This window comes from Littorina saxatilis, linkage group LG10 (genome assembly GCF_037325665.1).
Source record: "Littorina saxatilis isolate snail1 linkage group LG10, US_GU_Lsax_2.0, whole genome shotgun sequence".
Classification (NCBI taxonomy): domain Eukaryota; kingdom Metazoa; phylum Mollusca; class Gastropoda; order Littorinimorpha; family Littorinidae; genus Littorina; species Littorina saxatilis.
In genome coordinates, this window is record NC_090254.1 from 37807837 (window position 1) to 37827752 (window position 19916).

The 19916-nt window shown below is 42.7% G+C and overlaps 1 protein-coding gene across 1 annotated transcript in view; it reads right to left on the minus strand.

Annotated features, from left to right (window-relative positions):
* Window positions 1-6599: 6599 nt before the first annotated feature.
* The window catches only part of LOC138978762 (DNA repair protein REV1-like), a 37766-nt gene continuing 24449 nt past the window's right edge, over window positions 6600-19916 (minus strand). The window contains exons 13-19 of the mRNA XM_070351551.1: window positions 18889-18994; window positions 18028-18288; window positions 15160-15720; window positions 13675-14001; window positions 11078-11267; window positions 10331-10433; window positions 6600-8695 (exon numbers count right to left, since the gene is read on the minus strand). Coding sequence (XP_070207652.1) covers window positions 8572-8695; window positions 10331-10433; window positions 11078-11267; window positions 13675-14001; window positions 15160-15720; window positions 18028-18288; window positions 18889-18994 — 1672 coding nt within the window. The 3' untranslated portion in view covers window positions 6600-8571. The remainder of the gene's footprint in view (window positions 8696-10330; window positions 10434-11077; window positions 11268-13674; window positions 14002-15159; window positions 15721-18027; window positions 18289-18888; window positions 18995-19916) is intronic.

A 19916-nucleotide genomic window follows, 5' to 3' on the forward strand; every position in this document is an offset into this window, starting at 1 on the left:
TTGCATGGTGGTTTTTCTTTGTCCAGGGTACCCTAAAGTTGAATTCCAGCTAGCAAGTTGTGCTAGAAACTCAGCAAAAATTAAACAAAGAAAAAGTTGCTAGTGGTCCATATTAGGAGCATGGGCTCCTAATATGAACCTGTAAGGCTCCTAATATGGACCACTTTCAAATACTCCACAAACATTCAAAATAACACGCTACAACCAAGTATGTCACTTTAAGGCGTAAGGGTCACCCAGAATTTGGAGAAAAAAAAAACGTTTTTCAGATATACTAAATTATGATGTTGCCAAAAGCTAGAACAATATCTCTATTTTCATGTGCAGTTTACATTTTGTCTCTAGCATACATAGTTTTCTTGCAATAAGTGGTCAAAGTAGGTTGGTGGGAATTAAAAATCCCTTTAATCAAGGCCTCTGTTGAATGAAATTATCGGTTCTGATGATGAATTTGATTCCAAAAACTGCTCAGAACAGTCTGACACAGATGATGAATCAGACAGTAGCTCAAGTGAAGATAGTTTTGATTCTAATCTCTTGATGACCCCCCCATAAAGGACATAGACTGATAGATGTTAAACTTTTTGCTGTTTTATGTGGTGAAAGTTCGCGCGAAATCACAGGCAGCTACACTGTCTGCATGATCAACTTGTTTAAATATTCACCTATTCCATTGAAACTTTGCACATCAAAGGTTCACTTGACGGGCTATATTATGTTCTAAAATAAAGCTGATAATCAAAAAAATATAATTTGTTTGATTGTGTGATATATCATAATAATATATAGAATTATAGTATTCTTTTCTAATGCTACTAAAAGCAAAATTTCCAACAAAACAGAAAGCTTTTAGAACATAATGTAGGTAATGATGCTTTAAATATGTGTGCCAATTTATTTTTCAATTGGACACATACTTTTTTTCCAAGAGTGCAATGAAAAATGCTAAAATTAGCATTTTTGCAGGTTTATTTTGCCCATTTTGTTATGAACTAAATAATTCTTTCAGTTGTTCTATTTAATTTAGACATTCAAACTTGATGTTTTCTGAAAATATAATGATTTTTGAAGAAAACTACCAAACATCAAGCCAATTCATTGATTGCAAGTGACTGAATAAAAAAATAACAGTTTTGGTCCGACAATCTGGGTGACCCTTACGCCTTAAAGTTTATTCAAACGTAAACCTGAACAATTTCATTCAGTTCAACAAGAAGAAGAATCAAAATACAACATAACAGTCACGAAGAACAGAAACGAAGCGGATTCATCAAAATTGACAGGGACAGATCGCCTCATATTGCAGTGAAATTCATATTTATTTCACGACAAAAGAATTAATACTTCGTATGTGTGAAGTAGAAACAACAACAACTTTAAACCTCATCTCTAATGTCGAAATTGTGTATGTTGATAAATGAGCAAATGCCCTCGCGAAATAATCATAAAACTGTAAAACTATTTTATCGACACATAAATACATCGTCAACAGGAACAAAACAGATACATATCGTGAAACAAATTGAAAAAGTCGACATGGACAATTTATGTTCATTACTTTCGAAGTTAAATTCGGCAAAAAGTGTTAACACGGTATAAAGCGCTTTGAACTTCGGATAAGGCGCTATATAAAATACCCGTTATTATTATTATTAAAGAAACGACGGGTGGTAGGGGGGGTGGTGTATATGGGGCGGGGGTGTACATGTATAACAGGGGGGGGGGGGGGGGGGTTGGTGTATAGGGGGGGTGGGGGTGTATAACAGGGGGGGGGGGGGGTAACGGGGGGCCAGGAGGAAGATAAAAATGGTACCGTGCCTTGATGATTTAATGTGAATCAAATAAGTGTCAGAAGGTCATTGCTAATTATTAAAGAAAAAATAATATGGGGGGTGGGAGGTGGTGAGGTTAACACAACCTGGGAATGGTCTGTCGAGTTTGCACGATGAGTTGCGTTGTAATCCCGAACGTATAATGCAAAGCTGCACTTAGTGATTATCACTTTGGTAAACATTGGCCACCGGATAAGCCCTCCTTCATAGGAAAGGCTGTGAAGGTAAACCTATCCCATGTATCCTGAAGCCAAACAAAACATGACACCGGTGCAGGTTAGGAAACCAGGCACATCCTGCACTGAGCAGCGCCGAGAGATTGATGCGAGATAAAGTTTAGATTTACTGCCGTGGACTGGTCGGGGGGGGGGGGGGGGGGGGGGGGTAAAGATCGGGTAAAAAGGAAGTGGATTCAGCATTGTTAATATCAATCTGCTGTCATTCCTGGACAACTCCATGGCAGACAAGCAGAAATAAATATAGAATAGAACACTTCTTATAGGCGAACGCGGCAGTTAAAAAATCAAAATCGTTAAAGGCAGAGTAAGCCTCCCGTAAACCATCACAGATACGGTCAGGCTTTTACACACAGTACAAACACCCTTTCATTTAAACACTCACCAATTGAGAACATCCTAGGTGCCCTCCGTAAAGAGCGAACAATTTTCAAAGAATTTATTTTTGCGTGGTTTATCTTACCCCTGAGCCATCGTGAACCCGTGTGATCCAGTTTTCCCTTTTCACAATGCAGTCGTCATAGTTAGTCATTTGAATGCGACTCGACGTGAGCTTATCTACAAAAGCACGTTTTTTATGCACGAAACAACGGCTGTGGTTCACAAGAACTCTAGCGATGGCTTTTGACTGTTGAGAGGAACGGCGATTTGCACTGATAAAACCGTCGTCTGCCGCCACGACTCTTGCGTGACCCTGCTTCCGGGCTTTTCTTTTTTTAAACTTTCACAACTTCGAATTGTTCTGATCTTGTCTTGATGAAAAACGAATTCTTTTATGATTAAAGAATGTTTGTGTAACAAGCTGTCAATTTATTATTTAGATTTTAAAAGTTAGGTCTAGCACCAAAACGAGGCGCCATTGTTGTAGAGGACCAAGTCCACGAAAATAAATTCTTGGAAAATGTCTCACGCTCGACAGAAAGCAGCCAGGATGTTCCCGTTCGGTGAGCGTTCAAATGGAAGTATGCTTGTACTGTATTTAGACGCTCGGGGAGCTCTGTGATGGTTTACGGGAGGCTTACTGTGCCTTTAAGCCCTTCGCGAGACATGGCAAGCCAGCGTAGGTCAGCTGACAACGCACACGAACTCAGAATGAGTTCAGAGCTTTCTCATCCACTGTCGGCTTTACATGTCGGATGAAATGTTCAAGTCAGTCGCAAAAGGTGTCAGTGTCCATCCACCCACTCTCATTGCTTGTGGCAATGGAACCAAGTGGCGCTCCATCCGCTAGTTCTGGGGGCATACGCTTCCGTTTGAATATCCCCGTGGGTGGTATAGTACGTAGTTGCCATTGGCCGACGCACAGCATACAACCGTTGTGTTTGTGCCACGTTCCCCGCTCGAAAGAGAGCCTATTTGATGTGTTCCCTTCTGGCCAAACACCTTCTGGCACTTCTTCTGGACAGTGCTGACGCCAGTTTCATCCATATTGTAGATGTGTGAACCTACCAGTCCGTTTTCATCGATGATCTTCTCAAGCAGGTCAAGGTAGCGATAAACAGCTTCTTTGTTGAATGCTTGGGCTCGAGCCAATGACGTTGGCTCCGGCTGCCTCAAACTGATCTCAGGGTGCCTTCGCATGAACGTCTGATACCATTTCTTTCCAGCCATCTTTTTCTCTTCGTTAAATGTGTGCCGACATCCCGTTCATATCCGCGATCTCAAACGCGAGAGCCATCAGTGCCCGCCTAGTAATCCCGAAAAAAAATTACACAGAGAGAGAATGTGCTTCACCAGCTGAGCCTCAATTTCTTCTGGCAACAGCTGGTGTCTGCCGAGAAGTTTTGTCTTTCCATTTGCGTACTTGTTCTTGTTCGTTATATGACGCTTCAAGGTTGCTTTCGGAATGTTATATTCCCTTGAACACACGTTCAGCCCTAGGCCATAGTAGTAGGCGTCCAATGCCGTGCTTAGCACTTCGTGAGTCCATTGGCCACTGAAAAAATAGAGACACGGGATAGGTATAGCACACACACACACACACAGACACACACACACACACACACACACACACACACACACACACACACACACACACACACACACACACACACACACACACACACACAACTCATAAATAAAGATGTTGGTAAGTTTCTTCTTGGTAAGATCAGGAACTTAATGACGTCATGCCAAGCTGTTTAGAATTGTTCTATTCTTTTGTGATGTTTTGATTCATCTGCAATCACTTTGTAAAGTTTACGGCGCCTAATATGGACCTTTGGTCCCCTAATATGGACCGGTCCATATTACGCGCCCACAGGCGGTCCATAATAGGCGTCCATGCATCCTTCAGTATTTGGTTCTCCAGGATTACAGAAAGCCAACACTCGCAACATACAATGCAGACACCCTGAGGTGTCCGATAGAAGGTGTGGTTTATCTTGTAAGCTATTTATGTGCAAAAACACTGATGAGTTTCGAGGGTCAGATTTAGAGTGTAAGCTATCAAAAGGGAAAAGGACTCACCGTTTGGGCTTCCGTGCTTTCCCGGATATATTTAACCTCTGCAAGTCAGCAAGGGAGAGTAACTCTATTGCTTGCAATCATTTATGATTGCTCTCGCCTTGTTATTTCCATGGAAGGGGGTGGTCCATATTAGGAGCCCTTCCCTTATGTGTGTGCCAGTGGGGACATGTGTCTGTGTGTGTGTGTGTGTGTGTGTGTGTGTGTGTGTGTGTGTGTGTGTGTGTGTGTGCAGTGTGTGTGTGTATGTGTGAGTGTCTGTCTGTCTGTCTGTGAAAAGCTTTTCTCAAAAACTACTAAACGGATTGTTATGAAAATTGGTACAGACATTTTTGATAGCATTTGCTTGAAGCATATTTCGCCGATTTAGGATAGGGCTATTTGATGACGTCATATTTGACCGTTTGCAAAAGTTAAAAGTTGAGGCGGCACTCTCACGGCTAGTTTTTCATTGATTTGTTTAAGATTTTTGTTACATGATCTTTGACTTGGTGCGGACTATGGGATTGCATTTCAGCATGGTATCTTAAAGATTTGTTTATGAAATGTTACCTCAAATTTAGCCGATTTCTTAAAAGTCGATATTTGAATCACAAAGGTGACATCATTGTATTCTGTATTGCCTTCTGTGTCCAAAAAGATATAGGGTTAGATTAAAAAATGGGCTTAAAATGAAGAAACCCGTTATATAGCGACTTTCTTTATTGCTGGAAGAAGACACACAAAATTATCATTTCTCTCTTCTTTATCAATTGCTGATTCAAAAAATATATAGCTTATGGTGTTTGGCGATGAAAATTTGCTTAAAAAGCAGAAATTCCTTGAAAGGAAAAAATGCTTCCAGCCTGTATTGACTGTACACTCTGTTCGGCAGATCAAGATTTAAGCGAACGTCATATCAAGTACACGTAAATGACGTCATTTTGAAAGGCGAGAGATTATGACATGACCTTGAGACTTTCTTTCCCCCAAACACATACTGCTGCGTCGCCAGAAATAACGGTCAACAGGGGGTGTGACCATTGATATCTATGGTGTGACGAAGAAAAGAACAGGACCGGGGTACTATGTAAATTATGAGCAGTTCTTCCAAACCCATATAATAACTGACACTACCAGCCTGTTTTCGCATTTTGAGCCAGAATTTTTTGTTTTGGCAGTCCCGGAGCAAACGATCCAAATATCTTTGCGAATTTGCATTCAAACGTACGTTTTTTCCCCTCGTAATTTAACAATGCACAACTCGAAAATATGGTCGCGAACAAATCTACAGTAGGGGAAGGGCTCCTAATATGGACCACTTTTTACATTTAGTCAAGTTTTGACTAAATGTTTTAACGTAGAGGGTGAATCGAGACGAGGGTCGTGGTGTATGTGTGTGTGTGTGTGTGTGTGTGTCTGTCTGTCTGTGCGTGTGTGTGTGTAGAGCGATTCAGACTAAACTACTGGACCGATCTTTATGAAATTTGACATGAGAGTTCCTGGGAATGATATCCCCGGACGTTTCTTTCTTTTTTTCGATAAATGTCTTTGATGACGTCATATCCGGCTTTTTGTAAAAGTTGAGGCGGCACTGTCACACCCTCATTTTTCAATCAAATTGATTGAAATTTTGGCCAAGCAATCTTCGACGAAGGCCGGACTTCGGTATTGCATTGCATTTATACGTTGAATCCTTCTTTAGAAAGTATGGGTTGTACACGACCCACATCAGTTGGCCTAGTGGTAAGGCGTCCGCCCAGTGAGCGGGAGGTCGTACGTTCGAACCCCGGCCGGGTCATACCTAAGACTTTAAAATTGGCAATCTAGTGGCTGCTCAGCCTGGCGTCTGGCATTATGGGGTTAGTGCTAGGACTGGTTGGTCCCGCGGTGTCAGAATAATGTGACTGGGTGAGACATGAAGCCTGCATGTGCTGCGACTTCTGTCTTGTGTGTGGTGCACGTTATATGTTAAAGCAGCACCGCCCTGATATGGCCCTTTGTCAGTGGTCAGCTGGGCGTTAAGCAAACAAACAAACAAACAAACAAACATCATCCGGACTGTGTAGTCCAAAGAGTGATCAGGTGAAAGTTAAAGGATGTTCTTGTTCCATATAAAAGTTTGAATTTATACCTGTGACGGTAAGCATTGGCATGTATGCTGGAACGGTGGAACCCTGTACTGTGCAGTACTGTGCTACCTTCGATGTAAGGCCCCTCCAATGAGAGGACACCTCCCAAGGAAGGACACTTTGTCTATTTTCCTTTACTAAAGATCCAAAGGGTGTCCTTTCATGGAAGGTACCGTTGTAATACTTCAAAACCAGTGATCACACAAACACACAGACAAACATTGATTGAAGAAAAAGAAAAAAAAGCAATAGACTTTTTAATTTCTTATCTATTCTAAACGTAGTGGCTGCACTGATACATGTACCCATAGTTACCAGCACATCTGGTAGAAAGTTTCTGACCAAGAATAACTTAGATGAATATGACTAAATGTGTGAAAAGCAAACATAGCACTTAATCGAAATTCATGTTCAGCAACGAAACATGACTCACCAATACTCTTTCTCTGTAGAACACATCAATACACATACACACACAGATACGCACACTAACACACAAACAGAAGTGCAAATATCTAGCACTGACCAGGACATACACACACACACACACACACACACACACACACACACACATACACACACGCACATACAGATGCGCACACTCACACACACAAACGGAAGTGCTAATATCTAGCACTGACCAGGACATACTCTAACAATTATTCACATGCAGATCATTCATTATCACAGAAAAGTCCAAACCTTTAAAAACGTTCAACTATAAAGGTCAAATCTGTACATTGTAAAGAGAATGGTGGATTAATAGAACTCTCCCGAGAAGTGCGTGTACTAGTTATATTCTGAGTTCATCTAGCTCCTCTCTAGTCTGATACAATCTACCACCAGACATGGGATTCTGAAATCTCCAATTTTACTGAAAATAGTAACAGTAACAGTGAGGAAAATTGTGGTTTACATCCGCTTAATAGTACTGACTAAAACACAAGACAAAATTCCTTCAGTCAGGGCTTTGAAATGACAGAAAATTGCTAATGTACATACTGTACATAGAAATCCCACATCTGTTCTATGCAGAGATTGTTTTCTTAAGTGACAGTTTTATTACTTTCTTTTTCCCAACAAAAAAGCAGGGTTTTTTCCTGCTTTGTAGCGACTATAGTCTGCAGTAAAAGTTTCAATTTCTTCTTTTCACAGATAGTTTTTGTTAAGTTGTTGATCAAGCTTACCGATGCTTGACACAAACACATCCACTAAAGACAGAGAAGGCGATGCTGTCATCTAAATAGGAAGATAACACATACAACGTTTTTAATCACAGCGCCACATAGGCAGTCGTACTCCATCTTCAGAGGATCTTTTCCCAGTAAACAACACGGCCAAGCAGGTGCAGTCTTAGTTCTCCGCTCCGCAAACTTTGATGAGCAGTTTCAGGTAAAAAACATTCTTCTTCTTCTTCTTCTTCTGTGTTCTCGTTGCCATGCCAGACTGTCAAGGTTGTTGATGTGATTCCAACGAAAGCGGCTATGGGTGCCTAAATGGCGGGGTAAATATGGTAATACACGTAAAATCCCACTTGCCCAAAAATCAGGAGTGTGTGTGGGAGTTTCAGCCCATGAACGCAAAAGAAGAAGAAGTTGATGTGATGAAGTCTGCAGTTCACCGCAGGGACTAAAGCTGGGCCACACAGTTTCTCCTTCAGGTCCACCGTCCCTGGTCAGAATTCGCTTCTCAGGTCCGCAGGTTGGGCATGTCTGGAGGACATGTTCCGGAGTCTGCGTGCCTGTTCCACACGGGCATTCGTCTGTGTGGGAAATTTTCATTCTGTAGAGGTGGGCTAGTAGGAGCCGGCAATGACCGGTCCGGACCCTGAAGATGATACTGGTGTTGTGCTCTTGTAAGGCGTTTGATGACATCTTCTTCTGAGTGGATGCCAAGACGGTTCTTTCACACGTGCTGAGAAATCATTCAACAGTAAAGTGAAGCCGTTTTTAAAGTGCTGCCATACGCTGATTTGACCAAGTCCTGAGTATGTCTCATAATGCTGGCTAGACTGCCCTTCCAAGATGGCCGGGGCTGCTGGACTATTTTCCTGAAACAGAAAAACAATACAGCGCTACCTCTCTTTTGAGTCCTTCCTTTTTAGGACCTTCTTTCCCGGCATTTTACATTTATACATTGTAATAAATTGTGTAGTAGAGAGATATCTCGCACCCTAGAGATATCTCGCACCCTAGAGAGAGAGAGAGAGAGAGAGAGAGAGAGAGAGAGAGAGAGAGAGAGAGAGAGAGAGAGAGAGAAAGAGAGAGAGAGAGAGACTTTTTATGACCTTCTTTCCCGGCATTTTACATTTATACATTGTAATAAATTATGTAGTAGCGAGATATCTCGCACCCTAGAGATATCTCGCGCCCTAGAGAGAGAGAGAGAGAGAGAGAGAGAGAGAGAGAGAGAGAGAGAGAGAGAGAGAGAGAGAGAGGAGAGAGAGAGAGAGAGAGAGACTTTTTAAGACCTTCTTTCCCGGCATTTTCAATTTATACATTGTAATAAATTATGTAGTAGAGAGATATCTCGCACCCTAGAGATATCTCGCACCCTAGAGAGAGAGAGAGAGAGAGAGAGAGAGAGAGAGAGAGAGAGAGAGAGAGAGAGAGAGAGAGAGAGAGAGAGAGAGAGAGAGAGAGAGAGAGAGAGACTTTTTAAGACCTTCTTTCCCGGCATTTTCAATTAAAACATTGTAAGAAATTATGTAGTAGAGAGATATCATGCACCCTAGAGATATCTCGCACCCTAGAGAGAGAGAGAGAGAGAGAGAGAGAGAGAGAGAGAGAGAGAGAGAGAGAGAGAGAGAGAGAGAGAGAGAGAGAGAGAGAGAGAGAGAGAGAGAGAGAGAGAGAGAGAGAGAGAGAGAGAGACTTTTTAAGACCTTCTGTCCCGGCATTTTCAATTTATACATTGTAATAAATTATGTAGTAGAGAGATATCTCGCACCCTAGAGAGAGAGAGAGAGAGAGAGAGAGACAGAGACAGAGAGAGAGGGAGTGAGAGAGAGGGAGAGAGAGAGAGAGAGACTGAGAGAGACTGAGAGAGAGAGAGAGACTGAGAGAGAGAGAGAGAGAGAGAGAGAGAGAGAGAGAGAGAAACTTTTTAAGACCTTCTTTCCCAGCATTTTCAATTTATACATTGTAACAAATTATGTAGTAGAGAAATATCTCACACCCTAGAGATATCTCGCGCCCTAGAGAGAGAGAGAGAGAGAGAGAGAGAGAGAGAGAGAGAGAGAGAGAGAGAGAGAGAGAGAGAGAGAGAGAGAGAAAGAGAGAGGCAGAGACAGAGAGAGTGAAAGAGAGAGAGAGATTGAGAGAAAAACAGCCAGAGAGACAGCGACAGACAGAGCGAAAGAAAGCGAGATGGATAGAGAGAAAAGAAAAAAACCGACACACACATGCAGAGCCAACCAGAAAGAGACAGAATTGAATTGAACTTTATTTTACAAGGATCAATTAAGATGGCTATGCCTTTTCTTACAATCTGTCCTTGGGACGCACAATGATAAATAAAAAAATTAAACAGTTAACAACAAAAAGAGGTAGGAAAAATTAAACATGTGATGATAATGATAACAATGATGATGATAATGACGATAATCATGATGATGAGATAATTATGATGATGAAGATGATGAGTGGATAAGAAGAAAGAGAGAGAAAACGGCAGTGGCACCAACCTGTGGAGAAACCTGAGGACGAGGTCAACCTGCTCCAGGTTGCTGTCGAGCACCAGCTGCCCCAGGTAGTTCACCATCACATCCACATCCTGGTCCTGGGGGTCTGGATTGTCACACAAATACAAGGATATAGCCCTCAGCAATGTCATGGTAACAGGTTTTTTTTTAAAGCCAGGGAGTGATGATGAAAAATGCAAGCAATTGGGTAGTAGATACCAAAAAGGCACACACACACACGCACAAGTGCATGCAGGAAAGCACGCACATATACACAGATAGACAGACAGACAGAGAAACACACACACGCACACACACACAGATAGACAGACAGACAGAGAAACACACACACGCACACACACACAGATAGACAGACAGACAGAGAAACACACACATGCACACACACACAGATAGACAGACAGACAGATAAACACACACACACGCACACACACACAGATAGACAGACAGACAGAGAAACACGCGCACACACACACATAGACAGACAGACAGACAGAGAAACACACACACACACACACACACAGATAGACAGACAGACAGAGAAACACACACACGCACACACACACAGATAGACAGACAGAGAAACACACACACACACAGATAGACTGACAGAACCACACACACACACACACACACCCACACAGATGCACACACGCACACATAATCACACGCATGCATACACACACGCACAATAAGGATGCACAGACAGACAGACAGACACAATCAACCAACCTGTGGTAGAATCCAGCCACTCGGAGAGCAGGGCTCGAACCTCAGACAGCGTGACCGCACCGCAAAGGTTGATGGCTTCACTACCGCCTGCCTCTCTGCTGTCTGATGATGATGTTGATGTTGATGGTGGTTTTTCTGTTGCTGCTGATTCTGCTGTGGATTCCTCATGCATGGAAGCAGGATGTGTCGCCTAGAGGAAAAAAACACACCAAACAAACAAAAATTAAACTGATAGTTAAATAAACATCTTAAAGGTCCTTGTCTACATTTTTATACCGAAATCGTTATTTGACCATTAAAATGCAGATTCTATTATCTACAAATATCAACAATACACCCCCTTTCGATCAGGAAAGACGAAGCCAGTGTAGTCGTTTGAAAATTCATTGTAGTATTCCAGCGTAGTACTCATAGTAGGATATCCTTATTTGGAAAATGCCAAGCGCAAAACTCCTCTCAAATCCCGTGCATTTCGTGCGTTTAAAAAAAAGCGTGGACAGCGCTCCAGTGTCAAACTGTTGCTGCACTTGTTTGGGCGTGGCTATAAGCATAGTGACATGAATTTGATTGGTCAGTATTTTTAGGCAAAGCACATGTTCTCAGCAAACAGAAAACAAAATATTGGAAGCGTGAGTCACGCTACCCAAAAATAAAATCTTTTTTTTACATAGGGGGCCTATATTTTCTTTTCTATAACTTTTTTCCCCATGGTTCATTCATCATCTGACATAACTTTTTAGCGAAATCTAACCATAAGATTATTGAAAAAAAGCAAAAATGTAGACGACCACCTTTAACAAATACGTTGATTAATCAATCAATTAATCAATGAATGTATGCAAGTATTGTGCTACAGTGGAACCTCCCTTTTAAGACCTCCGAAAATCTGAGAAAATCAGATCTTACCAAGAAAAGCAAACGCTTATAAGACTGTCACCTTTGGCATGTGAATCAGAAACTATCAATCAATCAATATGAGGCTTATATCACACGTATTCCGTGGGTACAGTTCTAAGCGCAGGGATTTATTTTTAAAATTTTAAAATTTTTATTTTATGCAATTTATATCGCGCACAGAGGGATTTATTTATCTGCTGCTCCAGCTCGTTAGACACTGAAGAAAGTGACAATTTTATACTTGTTGACCCTTCTTCTTCTTCTTCTTCAGCGTTCCAGAATGTTCTGGTTACGTGTGAGCTCGTTTGCCCATTTGGGTTCCCGAAACTATACTCTGAGAGCATAGTCAGCTTCACTCTGCTTTCGTTGAGTAGGCATGCTGGATATTTTCATGTTTCCATAACCCACCGAACTCTGACATGGATTACAGGATCTTTTCCGTGCGCATTTGGTCTTGTGCTTGCGTGTACACACGAAGGGGGTTAAGTCACTAGCAGGTCTGCACATAAGTTGGCCTGGGAGATCGGAAAAATCTCCACTCTTAATCCACCAGGCGGCAGCGACCGGGATTTGAACTCACGACCTCCCGATTAGGAGGCCGACGTCTTACCACCACGCCACTGCGCCCGTTGTTGACCCAAATTCAACCCTTCTGTGACTTGGAAATATGACCATGCTACACAAGTTAAATGAAATGATAATTTTCCATTGTTTTAGTACCCAAACATGACCCCAATGAGATTTTGACATTTGACTTTGGGTCCAGTATATTTGGTTCATGTCTGGAGGATATTGAATCCTAGAAGTGTGTGGGATTTCGAAGCTCTTGCTTTCAAAATTTCAAGAAATTGATAACTTTTCATAACTTTAATCCCAACATGACTTTGCTGTGACCTTGAAACTTGTTCAGCTTTTTAAACAAAACTTTATTCAATTTTTATCATGACAAAAAACAATGCATGGATTTTACGATTACTAACTCAAGCATTTAATGCTTATTTTAAGCAATCATAGTAAGTACAATACAAAGGTTAACATGATGGTGGGCTAAATACATTAACTCCTTTCAGGAAACGATAAAGACAGAAAAACCTGGTACACAAACCAACAGAAACGGGAAGGGGTTGGTTTGTTTGTTTGTTTGCTTAACGCCCAGCCGACCACGAAGGGCCATATCAGGGCGGTGCTGCTTTGACATATAACGTGCGCCACACACAAGACAGAAGTCGCAGCACAGGCTTCATGTCTTACCCAGTCACATTATTCTGACACCGGACCAACCAGTCCTAGCGCTAACCCCATAAGGCCAGACGCCAGGCGGAGCAGCCATTAGATTGCCAATTTTAAAGTCTTTGGTATGACCCGGCCGGGGTTCGAACCCACTACCTCCCGATCACGGGGCGGACGCCTTACCACTAGGCCAACCGTGCCGGTGAAGGGGTTGGTAATAAAGAAGGTGGGTAAAAAGGGCACGAGAGAACAGAAATAGTAATAAGGGAAAAAGAAGAAGATGAAGAAGACTTGGAGTGCCAATATTTGAAGCGAGTGGATCTCATTTCAATAATAATAATAAATAATAATAATAAAACATTCTGTTATAGTGCTGTTCACCGCCAAATGGCAGTCTCATGGCGCTTTAAATGCACATAAGACAAACACGCAAAGTTAATGCGTTTTGTGATCAGGGATATTTCACTCACATCTGCCTGCACAACAAAGTCAAGCTGTCGTGGAGTGAAATCCTTCTTCTTGGTTGTCATCGGTCTGCCCTGTGGTACTTTGAAAACTGGACTCCCTCGACCTCGACCTCTGCCCCTTCCACGACCTCGACCTCTGCCGCGACCTCGACCTCTTGACCTGCTTGACCCCACGGTCTGGACCTTTGGTGGAGATGGGAACGGGATCTGTATTCTGGGTTGTTGATGTTGCTGTTGTTGGCGAGGTGGGGATGGTTGCTGCCTGGTGTAGGCAGCTCGGATTTCATCTTGCAAGTCTTGGGGTAAAGCTTCCATACAGCTTGGGTCCAACTGAAGAATTACAGAGAAAGAAACAAGAAGCGTGATCAACCATTTAGTCAAGAACGGAATCCAGACACACCAGCTGCAAAGCGATGACAGTCGAGCACTGACACACCGATTCGCTCTCACCTTCCCAAAACACACATACGCACGCACACACACACACACACACACACACACACACACACAGTGACACATGTGCACACACACACACACACGCGCGTGCGCGAGCACACACACACACACAACGTACATATACACATCTTTGTGACCAGTGATTACTTGGCTGAATGTAAAAACTTGAAGACACGAAATTCCACTAACATTAAACGTTTTATTCCAGGACTGGCACAACATAACAACAGAGCTGAAGAATTAAATGAAGATTTTAGTCACAATGAAAGGTATTTCTGTAACAGGTTCTGTACATATATTTCTATCTATACCATGAAAGATTTGTTTGTTTGTTTGCTTAACGCCCAGCCGACCACGAGGAGCCATGCCATGAAAGATTGAATAGCCTTGGTAAGAGTATATCTTTAGTTGTCATTTTTGAAAAAAGAAAGGCAGTAGCATAGTTAAGAATTTTTTTTTTTGATTATTCAAAATATTGTTGTTGTTCCTTCCATTTTTCTTTTTGCTCTCTCAGCATTGTCGAGTACAGTGGAACTCACCTTTTAAGACCTCAAAAAATCTGAGAAAATCAGGTCTTAAAAAGGGGGTTCCACTGTATGGTTTGTTGTCAACTGTTTGTTTGTTTGTTTGTTCGTTCATGGGCTGAAACTCCCACGGCTTTTACGTGTATGACCGTTTTTACCCCGCCATTTAGGCAGCCATACGCCGCTTTCGGAGGAAGCATGCTGGGTATTTTCGTGTTTCTATAACCCACCGAACTCTGACATGGATTACAGGATCTTTTTCATGCGCACTTGGTCTTGTGCTTGCGTGTACACACGGGGGTGTTCGGACACCGAGGAGAGTCTGCACACAAAGTTGACTCTGAGAAATAAATCTCTCGCCGAACGTGGGGACGAACTCACGCTGACAGCGGCCAACTGGATACAAATCCAGCGCGCTACCCACTGAGCTACATCCCCGCCCTGTTGTCAACTGTGACACTTGCATTACGAAAGATGGAAGAGAAGAGGAGAGGTTGAAGAAACATACCTGTGACAAATTTGGCAGAGGCGAAATCTCTGACCTAGCACCATTCTCATCGCCTCTGCCTCCTTCGTTGTTATCCTCTTCTACATCTTCACCCTCCGACAACAACACCACATCATCATTTGAATCATCATCGTCATCCACATCTTCCTGATCCAACCCCAGCTGGTGAGGCGGTGATTGAGACCCCCCTGAAGAACATCCTCTAAGCCTCTGAGAACTCCTGCTGGGTTTACTGCTGGTGTTTGATCTTGATGACCTTGACCTACTTAGTGAAAACTTTGGGGATCTTGACTGTGTAGGTGATGACCTACTTGGTGAGGCCCTTGGTGATCTTGACCTACTTGGTGAGGACCTTGGTGACCTTGACCTTGTTGGTGAGGACTGAGAGTCATCTGAAAGTGACCTTTTTTGCCTTGATGTTCTGCTGCTTGCGTCTGATTTTGGGGGTGATGATGATTGGTAAGCTTTGGAGGCAGATCGGCGTGATCTTGAAGATGTCATTTCTTCCTGGAGTTGCTGCCTGATGTCTGCTGGGAGTTCCTGTAAAACGTCCGGGTCAATCTGGAGACAGTAAAATAAATTAAATGTCTTATTAGTTAAGAAACAACACACACATATAACATTAATACAGAGAGGGGGAAAGCAATTAAGGCTCCAGAAAGCTAAAATACCTTTGCCAGAAAGCCAGTTTTGCTGCATCCCTGGATTGTTGACTGTGGTGCCATGGCCAGTAAAACACAAAAGAAACAGAAGACAAAGAAAGATAACAATTGATAGTTGAAGCTCTGTGGGAGAAAAATGAGACCTGAAATGGCATAATCTGTCCAGCTGGTATGCACAGTGCTTGTTAATGTTCACAGCTTTTGATCGACAGAAGGACGCTGATACTTGTGTTCAAACATGTCTGATTTACACCTTTTACAGACTTTGCAAGCTGACAAGATCATCTTCAGTCCCGGACATGAAGCACTGAACAAATAGGTCCGAACAGTTGTGCTTTTCACAAATCTTCCATGTAAGTTACAACAGACCTGTGCACACTCAAAACGCTCATCAGTAGTAAACAAACCAAATTTCAGTAGTTTTTAAAATGTTTCAGTAGTAAGCTGTAACCAATCAATCAATCAATGAGGCTTATATCGCGCATATTCCGTGGGTACAGTTCTAGGCGCTCTGCAGTGATGCCGTGTGAGATGAAATTTTATACGGCCAGTAATTGCAGCCATTTCGGCGCATATTTACCTTTCACGGCCTATTATTCCAAGTCACACGGGTATAGGTAGACAATTATTAACTGTGCCTAAGCAATTTTGCCAGGAAAGACCCTTTTGTCAATCGTGGGATCTTTAACGTGCACACCCAATGTAGTGTACACGGGGGGAGTTCGGACACCGAAGAGAGTCTGCACACAAAGTTGACTCTGAAATAAATTTCCGCCGAACCTGGGATCGAACTCACGCTGACAGCGGCCAACTGAATACAAATCCAGCGCGCTACCAACTGAGCTATATCCCCGCCCAGTTCAAGACATAATTCTGCTCACAAAGCACACAAACTGAAACACTATGATGCAGTAGAATGGGACTGGTGACAGAGCTATCTGAATCTCGCACTCTTTTTTTCTTTTCCATGTTTCACTTCAATCACAAGTTGCCACGTAGACGCTGGACGAACTAAATCTAAGAACAAAGACTCAATGAGAACACGCGCGCTTCCAGTAAATCGGAAAACGTCTTTTCAGCGCAACGGCCAACTAATTGGTCAAAACATCTTAAAACAGAAAAAAAGTACAAAACTTTTATTTTGGAGTAAAACATCGGAATTTCGGAATTTTAATTAAAATTCCGTAGCACCGTATTCTGCATATAAAAATCGGAGAAATTACGGAGAAACCGTAGATGTGTACAGGTCTGTTACAAGCATCAGGTCGACCCTTGTACATACAGTGAATTAAACATCCCTTTCAAGACCTTCAAAATCCTGGTCTTAAAAAGATGGGAGCCTTAAAATGGAGGTAAATTTACACAGCTTATCAACAGGAAATCTGAAAAAGTACGGTCTTAAATTGGAGGAAGTCTTTCTTTCTTTCTTTATTTGGTGTTTTACGTCGTTTTCAACCGTTCAAGGTTATATCGCGACGGAGGGAAGGGGGGAGATGGAATAGAGCCACTTGTCAATTGTTTCTTGTTCACAAAAGCACTAATCAAAAATTTGCTCCAGGGGCTTGCAACGTAGTACAATGTATTACCTTACTGGGAGAATGCAAGTTTCCAGTACAAAGGACTTAACATTTCTTACATACTGCTTGACTAAAATCTTTACAAAAATTGACTATATTCTATACAAGAAACACTTAACAAGGGTAATATTTTTTTGTTTGTTTGTTTGCTTAACGCCCAGCCGACCACGAAGGGCCATATCAGGGCGGTGCTGCTTTGACATATAACGTGCGCCACACACAAGACAGAAGTCGCAGCACAGGCTTCATGTCTCACCCAGTCACATTATTCTGACACCGGACCAACCAGTCCTAGCACTAACCCCATGATGCCAGACGCCAGGCGAAGCAGCCACTAGATTGCCAATTTTAAAGTCTTAGGTATGACCCGGCCGGGGTTTGAACCCACGACCTCCCGATCACGGGGCGGACGCCTTACCACTAGGCCAACCGTGCCGGTAACAAGGGTAAAAGGAGAAACAGAATCCGTTAGTCGCCTCTTATGACATGCTGGGGAGCATCTTTCTTTCTCGTCCCAACCAATATGGGACTCCCCCTAGCCCGCGGGGGGTGGAGGAAGTCTTAAATTGAACTGTTTTAAAAGAAGGGTTCCACTGTACAAACTTCAAAGACAATTGACACACACAAACCTGTGAGAAAGACAGCTGCATGGGATCAGACGACACAGAGCTTCTTCTGCTTCCTTCGTCTCTCCTTCCCTGGCTGGAGTCGCTCGACGACGTGTCAGAGGGTGTCGCCCAATGCGAGCAGCCGGGCTCGTCACTTCCTCGTCGTTTTTTCCGTGGTCTCTCACTGGAAGGTGCAGAGTGAGTTCCCTTTGCACTACGCATCTCTCGCTCTATCTGCTGGCGAATGTCTTCTGGTAGCTCCTTCAAGACGTCTCTGTCAACCTGTGAAAATGGTGGAGTTTTGAAATAGGGTAAAGTTTTGCAGGTTGACGTTAAAATTAAAAGAGTAAAACGGGTTAGTATCAAATGAAATACCCCAACCTCCCCCTCCACTTTTACTCTGCATACATCCCCTTCGTAAGCACTTTTGAACACATTCCAACTCTCCATCACACACCAACTCATATTTGTGAACAATCACACACACTCACTTTTTTAACACACATTCTGACTATCAGTATCACACACCAACGCATAGTTTTGAACTGACACGCACAAGCACACACACACACACACACACACACACCCAACCCAACACACACACACAATAAAACACCCAACACACACACACAATAAAATCTGCCCTGTTGACCCCCTCTCAGGAAGGACCACTTGCCTATTACGACCACCAAAGGTTCCCAGACAATTGTCATGATATACTCACCTTTCCATATAGTGACCACCTGTCTAAAACAACGACTTTTGGTCAGTCCTTTGGGTGATCGCTGCAGACAGGTTCGACTGTACAAACAACACTTTTCATTAGAAGAAACAAGAGAAACGCTTGAAGAAGTCAATGAGAAAGGAGAAGAAGAAACAAACCTGCGACGGTGAAAGGAAGAACTCTGAGTTATCCTTCTTGACCCCCGAGTTGAATTTAGGCAGACGGGGAAGTGGTGGTGCTACGTCTTTGCTTCGTGTCTGTCGTCTGCACAGCGCCAAACAAACACACCTTTCATCAATCAGGTTTGAGCTCGGTGTGACCAGACCGGTACAGTGGAACCTCTCTCTTAAGACCCCCGATTTAAGTCTTCCCCCATTTTGAGACCTTGCTTCCCTCTCCGCACCAAACTCTATGGGAGCAGACAAGACCTGGAAGCCACGACGTCATTCGTCTCGCAGACTAAACTGATGGTGTGACGGCGAACGCAAGAAGAAGAAGAAGACTCCCTCTTTGTTAAGACCTGATATTCTTCAGGGGTTCAACTGTATTATACTATTTAACTTCCTTTCATTTATTGATATTTGTGACCCTCCACAACGGAATGAGTCGCATGTTACCTTTGCATGATTTTCATATTTTTACATTTTCCTAAAGAGTTTTTTTATGCTGTATCCAGTGGTGAAAACCGTTTTAGAAAAGAGCGAAAACTGTTGAGTTATAAGCCTGTGACTAAGGTGACCCTCACACTGTTACCAGACACTCCCCGGACTTATATTAAGCCCAGCGCAGAACCGCGCGAGGTGACATGCGACTCATTTCGTGGTGGAGGGTCACATTTTCTTTTTTACTTGAATAGTTGCATGCAGGTTGTTTTGAACATCCCCACCCCCCTTCCCCATTTTCCCCTCTAGTTTATCTGCTTTCTCTTTTGTCCCTACTTTTTTGTTTTGTTTATCCAATTAGTTCTGATTCATTTTCAATACAAAGAAAACCAAAATTCTGAAAATGTTGGTTCTCTGAATCTCTTGGCAGGATTCTTTGCCTACAACAAAACGATTTCAGAATATCAATCAATCAATCAATCAATGAGTCTTATATCGCGCATATTCCGTGGGTACAGTTCTAGGCGCTCTGCAGTGATGCCGTGTGAGATGAAATTTTATACGGCCAGTAGATTGCAGCTATT